The sequence below is a fragment of the Catharus ustulatus genome, chromosome 17, assembly GCF_009819885.2.
Source record: "Catharus ustulatus isolate bCatUst1 chromosome 17, bCatUst1.pri.v2, whole genome shotgun sequence".
Lineage (NCBI taxonomy): Eukaryota > Metazoa > Chordata > Aves > Passeriformes > Turdidae > Catharus > Catharus ustulatus.
In genome coordinates, this window is record NC_046237.1 from 7855544 (window position 1) to 7863051 (window position 7508).

At 50.6% G+C, this 7508-nt stretch overlaps 1 protein-coding gene across 1 annotated transcript; it reads right to left on the reverse strand.

Moving 5' to 3' along the window:
• Positions 1-1343: 1343 nt before the first annotated feature.
• COMMD7 (COMM domain containing 7) lies at positions 1344-6923 on the reverse strand. Its single transcript, XM_033075176.1, has 9 exons — positions 6803-6923; positions 5556-5609; positions 5367-5469; positions 3771-3827; positions 3654-3691; positions 3005-3095; positions 2833-2882; positions 2295-2343; positions 1344-1750 (listed from the first exon to the last, which is right to left on the reverse strand). Exons 1-9 carry the CDS (start codon positions 6884-6886, stop codon positions 1674-1676), a joined length of 603 nt encoding a protein of 200 aa, XP_032931067.1. The 5' UTR covers positions 6887-6923; the 3' UTR covers positions 1344-1673.
• Positions 6924-7508: the final 585 nt, after the last annotated feature.

Sequence of the window (7508 nt, forward strand, 5' to 3'; positions counted from 1 at the left end):
TACCGAGCCTGGCATCTTCTCCGCAGCGCCGTGGCCACCTCCCGGCATAACCGGATAGGGCCGAGTGGTGCCGCCCTGGCACCGGGAGGGTGAGGAGAAATAATGGGAACAGGCAGCAGAAAACGAATAGCAAAAAAATTGCTTTTGTCTCGAGGAAACAGCAGCCATTTGGACTGCTTCTTCCTCCCTGAAATAGCTTTTCCTGCCACACTAAAGGAGACAGAATATTCTGTGTAACATTATTTCAGAGGTTTTGGGTTTTTTAATTTTATTTTTACAGTAATCATGTGACAAAGCTTGAAATGCTTGTGACTGACCTGATATGTGGGAAAATAAATAAATCCATTCCCGGGTTTGCCAGCAGGATTGCCCAGTTCCCAAATAGATGGCTCAGCCAATGCCCACTGTCTTTCCCAGTCACCCCTGCAGCACCACAAGAAATGCAGTGGAGACCATTCAGTTCTGAGTTTGCTGCAGCTGGAAACCCACGGGTGAAGCTGTGAGTTGCAGGGAGCTTTGTGATGCTTTTCTCACAGAAATTATCTTTTAGGATGGGTTTAACTGGAAGCAGCTGCTGCTGCTGCACAGACGCCCACAGCAGTCTGTCAGGATACCATGGGACAGTGAATCCTTCAGGTGGAGGCTGGAAACTGAGTATTTTACTGGGATATTCCCTGGTAATGCTGTGTACTCCCTTCACTGGAACTGCTGAGTGTGCCAGGGACACAGAGATGGGACATGTAAGAGGCGCTTCCTTCATCCCTGTGCTGTGGGAGAGGCTTCAGCCAGCTCTGGCTGCTAAACTCAACATTCTACACGAGAGGACTCTCAGTGACTGTAACATTGCCACTGCCCCAGGTGGGTTGGAGCACCCCTCTGCTTCCTGATGAAGAGCTCATCCTTGCCCTCAGTCAACTGAAGAGTCGAGCTAATGGCACTTCATGGGGTTTGGACATATGTCCACTGGGAAACGGGCTGGGTCTAACTGTGCCATGTCACACAGGCTGCAGATTAAAGAGCAGCACATCCAAATGAGATTTATCTCACCACCCCCCGAGATGTCTCCCCTCTGTGCACAGAGACAGCTGTTTGGTTGTTTAAGATTTAAAATCACCTACCACTGAGATACTGTTCCATAATGAGGCACAATTGGGAAGAAGCTAATCAACATGTTTCCTAATACAAGAGAAGGCAGAGGCTTGAAGGGAGCACTAAGTGATTCCCCACATTAGATGCTCTTCTTGCTTTCCTCCTCTCTCTCCTCTCTGCTAATTCTTCCATGTTTCAAAATAATTCTTTGCTCCTGTTTCGCTTTTTCTCACAAAATCAGATTGTGATACAAATGGAGCAGGATGGGTATGGGTTTATTTCTTTGCTATTTTAGTAAAGGTAGCCACATTACTTCTGACCACAGTTTCTCATAATAGTATAGTAAAAAAAAAAAAAAAAAAAAGATGAGTGGACTTGTAGGTGCTTTGAAAAAGCTGAAACTTAGCCCAAGTTTCAGGTTCTAAGGGACTGATAGGTCCTGCTGGGCCATGACACCACTGCTCATTGCACAGCTTGTCTTCTCTTATCAGGGTGTGAAGAGTCAGCTGGGAAAGAGCAGATCTGCAGACCCAGGAGGAGGAATTAAACATCCCGGACAGATGTCGGCTCAGGTCTGTGCAGTTTCAGCTGAAGCTTTCCAGGCTGGTTTTGACCCGTTCCATTTCATGCAGAAAACTGTAGAACTGGGGCAAAGTTAACTCTGCAGGAGAAAAAAAAAAAAAAAAAGGCATCAAGCCTTAGATTTCAAGTTACACTTCCAACATTGACAAAGCTGTTCTGGTGCTACCACGGAGCAACTCGTTCACCTAAGCTGGGCAGGATTAACCACTGTGATTCCCTGCAGCTGTTTCCTTATGCTAGCCAGGCTGCCAGGGGGGCCAGGCTGGGATCCTCCCCCAGAAAGGGATCTCCCAACAGCACTCCATGCTTGGGAATCATTTATTTTCCTCCTCTGCCCTGTTCCTCTGAGTGCTCTGTGGCAGATCTGTGTTTACTGAGGCACAGATGTGAAGATGCCCAGCAGTCCGTGTTCCTAAACAGCTTTGGAGTGCCTGTGGCAGGGAGAGACTGAGGCAGGAGCAGCCACAGTGATGGAGAGGCTGAGGCAGGAGTAACCACAGTGATGCTCTTGCAGTGACCCCACCCTGGTTCTTCCCCCAGACTGCTCCACCCCCAGCAACCCCCCCCGAGCCACAAATTGCAGCTTTCCCGTGGTTCCCTCTTGTCCAGAACTGTTAACTCACCAACATACACGTTTTCCAATTGGCTCCCTTTTTTAATCACCAGCTTCAGCTTGGGGAAAGGAAAAGCAGAAGTATTTTAGCTCAGAGACCTGTATCTGAGCACTAGGAGAGGACAGCAGAGCAGGAGTCTGCTCACAGCAGTGAGTTTGACTGCTGCACAGCACACACATCTTTGACAGGCTTTTCAAGAAGTGCCACTGTAGGAACAGGTACCCTGGGCACTGGGAAGATGTCTGAAAGTCCTTGATCCCACTTCCCCTCCCTCCCCAAGACGGTTGATCTTTGCTAAACTGAGCTTTTTGAACAACTTTGCAGAACAGGCCAAGCTCCTGTGACACCTCATGTCTTCAGAGGAGAAACAAACAGCAGCGTGTCTGCTCTCTGCTGGCAGCAGCACTTGGAGACTGGTCACTGAGCCCATTCCTGTGAGACCCAGCTTCCCTCTCCTTCCCCTCACAGCCAGGGCTTCCCACATGCCTGGCTGGAGCTTGTTCCTCAACTGCCCTACAAGCTGAACTCTGTGATGTGGGAGATTTACCTGTAAGAAGATACTTCCCACTTTTTCCAGCTCACTGCTCCCAGCAGTCACTGTGAGTCAGAAAGAAGAGAAGGCAGATAATCTGTTAGCTAATGGTGAAATAAAATGCTATTTAGCCAAGAGCTGCTGTTGGGTTTCCCAACCCCTCCAGTTTATGTTGTAGCTCTATTACCTCCAAACTTCCACTCCATATCTATCAGCTGGTTAATCATCAGTGTCTGACCCACAGCCAGGCGTGTTAGAGTGGGGGAATTCACCTTCCACTACAAGAGCAAAAGACACCAGCAATCAATTCGGAGAGGCCTCTGTTTGTACCTGAAACTTCAACAGGAGTCAGAACGAAGGCAGAGGATGGCAGAAGCCTCGAGTAAAGAGAGAACTAATGTGGTTGGGAGGTCTTTCAGAGGTGTTTGAGTCCTGCTAGGATTTCCATCTGCCCTGTCACTTCTGTAAATGAAACTCACTGGTTTTGTTTTAGCATGGATCAGTGTAACAATATCTGTGCAAAAAGCCATGTGTTCATGTAACTGCATGACCTCAGGGCTCAAAGCATGGGAAGCACAAAAACATCACATGAAAGCCACACAGCAGTGCAGGAACTGTGACACTGATGGGGGAGAGGCCCTGGCAAACCAGAGGTATCATCAGACAAACTGCTCCTTATTAGTTCTCTGAGGATCTTCAGTTCAAAATCCCAAGTTGGTTTTGAAGAAAATACCCAAAGTGCTGAAGTGTCTCAGGAGCACAGTGGGGTTTTAGGAGTTCCCACTCACAGAACTGACATTTTGTTAGCTTAGAAACAAGCAAAAATATATGAATACCTGTTCTGCAAAATAACTGGCTTTCTCTTCACTGAGGCCTGTGGGGAAAACCATATGAGATTACTATATGTGATAAATATTAATTATCTTTTATTTAGTGGAAATCACGTGACCTACCTAGCGCAATAAAATCTGCTCTGACTTGTTCAGAAGATAAATTCCTCTTCAAGGCACCTGAAAAAATACCACAAAGAAGAAGAAGAAAAAAACAAACACTTTTTAATGAGTCAAACCGATTTTTACTGAGTCAAATAGAGGCAGGGACAGGACCCGACGATGGAAAGCCTCTTGTTTCTGAGCTGTGTTTTGAAGCAAACCACAGCTCCTCAAAGATCGGAAACCCAGTCGTGCCTGGCGGTATCTCTGCAGATGCCCGGTGCTTTAAAAGTCCGGGCTCTGGGAATGCCTGGGAGAGGGCGAGATCCCATTGCAGGTATCCATGGGAACAGAGGCAGCGGTTATGTTTTGAAGCTGCTGCTTTCTCTCCCGTAGCCGCTTTGCTTGTTAAAGGAGAACTGTTAAGGCTGGCGGGCTGCTAATTTGACCTACCTGCTGTGTTTGGGATGATGGGTGTGAACGTGTGCATATAACACTTTCCCCCGCTGCGCCTTCCCCCTTTGTTCTGGGGCCCAGGCAGCACACGGACCTCTACAAGGATTCTGCTCTCTGAAGCCAAGAGCAGGAATCTCATAAATTCAAGGAGACTGCCAGCCCCACGTGGCTTTCCGGCTGTGCAGCACAAAGTTATCTGCTGTGATCTGTTCTGATATCGGCCGTGGCATCCCAGAGCTGAGGAAAAGTTACAACGGGATTGAAGCTAGGGCACACACACAGGAACGACAAGATGAGGGCACCAAGGCCTGAGTCAGGATGGGGAAAAAATACAAATTCGCATTAAATCCCCACCAGACAGTTGCAGGAAAGAAAATTGTTGTTATTCCTGGATAGGAAAAGTGGCTTGAAGCAGTGGAACAAGTTTAACACAAATTCAGAAAACAGTTGTTCTCAGCATCAGGGCTGTGAAGGAAGTTACAGGGAGCCCAGGGCTGAAGGGTAATAGCAAGGGACTATTAATAACAGGAAGGATCAATGGGATGAATGTGCCGTCGAGTGTTTGATGCATTATCGTGTCAAACAGCAGCCACAACGTCACAGTAATCCCATAAAGAGCTGGAGTCCAGGGTATTCCAGTGGAATCCCCCTAAACCTCTGTCACTGTTTATGAAGGAGAAAGAGCTGGACACGTTGTGTTTCTCTAGAGCAGGACTGCAAGGTCAGCTGTCTCCTTCACGTGGCCCAGAACTGCACCAGTTCCCAGACTATGCACTGTCTTATTTGTCTCCAACAGCGCTTGTCCTTGGAGGAATTGCAGCACTGGGTCACCTGGGTGGAAGTTCCTGCAGAGACCCGGTACCAACATGAGGCTGCCCTGGTTTGGCAAAAGGGATTTACAGGAACTGCTTAAACCAAGCACCGTCACAGTGTTGTGCTGCATTTAATGCACAGATATTTAAGGGAGTTTACTTAAGCCCAAGAAATGTGCATGCAAGAAGAGTATAAAGAATACAAAGAGTCACCAAACGGGGGAAGTTTTGATTCTTAAGTGCTAAGCACTGTATTAGCTACCATTAACACTTATTGTGCAAACCAAGCCCTGCGGGAATGGCTGGGACAGTTTGGCCTCAGGGCAGCATATGCAAATACATCACTTACCGTTGGGAACCAGAAGAATACTTTTTACAATGTTTTTCAGGGGGCCCAAGCTGATTTTATTCATGGTTGCAAAGTCTGAGAGCTGAGTCAGAAATCTTTCTACCTGCTCAAAAAAAAAGAGCGGTGACCAAATCTTTTCTGTGTTTCCGACAAGAGCTGCACTCACAATTCTCTTTAGCTCTGCCTTACCTCCTTGGGCTCTGTCAGAAAGCGGAAAAGCACTTCAGTCAGCGCTGAGAATTGCTGTGGAGAAACAGGACAGTGTTAGATTCGGACATCAGCACCTCAGCACCCCACCAGCACCACGATGAGGTGGTGATGTACCCCCTGACCCAGCTCCACCCATCTCAGCACACTGGCCCCAGAGCTGGACCTGTGCTGGTACCCTGTCCTTGGCATTGTGTGATGCCCATGGATGGGATTTGCTCAGGATGCATTTCAGAGCCTCTCAAGAGGTCTGTGCAGCTGGTAGCTGGCACTGCACAGGGCTTTTGTGACTTGAGGCTAATCAGAAGCCGCTGTTCTATCTTGTGCAATCCAAAAACTGCGAGTGGGAAAAGTTGTGAACATCCAGTCTCATGTTTCACAAACCCCATGGGATAACCAGAGTAATTCGGGAAAGGAAGAGAAACTGGTTAAGGGTCTAGTTGCTACTTTCAGCGTTCTGGGTGTGCAGCTGGCAGGCAGGGATGGAGAGGCTGCCTGAATGGCAGAGCACTACCAGCATCCTCCTCTGCTGGCACCAGCACAGCTGGCTGTGACCTTCTGGGTGTGCCCAAAAGTGGCTGCTTTGGCTGCTTTGTGGCTGCAGATCCTGCCCTCGGCCTTGGCCATGTAACAGAGATGGCACCGGGTGTTACCAGGCTGAAATCCTCAGTCCTGGCAAGCTGGGCTGGAAAAGCCTCAGCGTTTCCACTACCTTCAGCCCAGACTGCACACCCGGTGTGACAGTGACCTGGTACCAATGACCAGGACCATGCAGCCTGAGGCAGGAAGCACACGGTGGGAATCCGGGGTGGGAATCACAACCTGAGCACTTCGTGGGCCCATCACAAACCTCAGTGCTTGACAGGACCCCCAGTGCCCACCAGGCACGATCTGAGCCCTCCATCAGGAACTCCCCAGTGTCCTGCCATGCAGGCAGCCGGGACTAGATGGTGTTTAAGGTTCCTTCCAGCCGAAACCGGTCTGGGATTCCCTGGCTCTACAAACACCCTTCGAACAGCTCCGGGATGGATCGGGGCAGCACCGCCGGGCACGGGGCCCAGCAGAGCCGCGGGCACTGGGCCTGGACAGGCAGCGGGCCCCGCACACCGTGCTGGACTGCTCCGGCCACAGCTCCCGGGCCCGCCCGCCCCTCCCGGCCCCGCCGCTGTCCCCGTTCCGTGTCCGGGGCTGCCCCCGGTGCCCTCCCCGCCCCGCCCGTCCCGGCGCACCTGGGCGCTGAGCTGGTTGAGGTTGTGCATGTCGGCGCTCACCGCCTCCGGCACCGGCTCGCGGGTGAAGTTGAGCAGCCCCATGGCGGCGGCGGGGCCGGGGCTGGGCCGGGCGGGCGGAGCCGCCGCCGCCTCAGCCTGAGCATTGGCGGCCGCACTTTCCGCACCCGGACCGTTCCCGGACCGCCGAGGGCACCCGGGGCTCCCGTCCGGCCCAGGCAGCACCCCCGGGTGGGCCCTTGGCCCCCGCAGCCCGAGCGGGGCCGGGGGTCGGTGGGGCCGGGGTCTGAGAGCTGGCTGGCAGCTGGGCACTTAAAGATGTTTTATTGTACAAAACCCTAAAAAAAAAAATTAAAATTTGTTTAAAAACATTATTTATACGGTGAATATATATACATATATATGCATATCCATATATATTTATGACCTTTTTTTTTTCTTCTTTTTTTCTTTTTTGGTTTTTTCCTCACCCAAAAATTCCACTTGGGAAAAAAACTTTGGTGTACTTTTCGCTCTCTGACTGCTGCTCTGCCCAGCTCAGGGTGATTTGTGGCCCAGGGACAAGCAGCCCACATCCCAGCACTGGGCTCCGTGGAATGGACAGATGTTGGGCAGGGAAGCAGCAGCCCTGGGATGAGCCAGCCCATGGGCAGAAAGCGCCCAGATGTTCACAGGGTCAGGGCTCCATAGGGAGATTTCAGCTCGA

Coding starts and splice junctions, on each gene's coding strand:
- COMMD7 (XM_033075176.1), bottom strand. CDS start 6,886: ATGGGGCTGCTCAACTTCACCCGCGAGCCGGTGCCGGAGGCGGTGAGC. Junction 3,828..5,366: donor TATTCTTCTGGTTCCCAACG/GTAAGTGATGTA, acceptor GTATTTTTTCAG/GTGCCTTGAAGAGGAATTTA. Junction 3,692..3,770: donor AGCAGATTTTATTGCGCTAG/GTAGGTCACGTG, acceptor TTTTCCCCACAG/GCCTCAGTGAAGAGAAAGCC.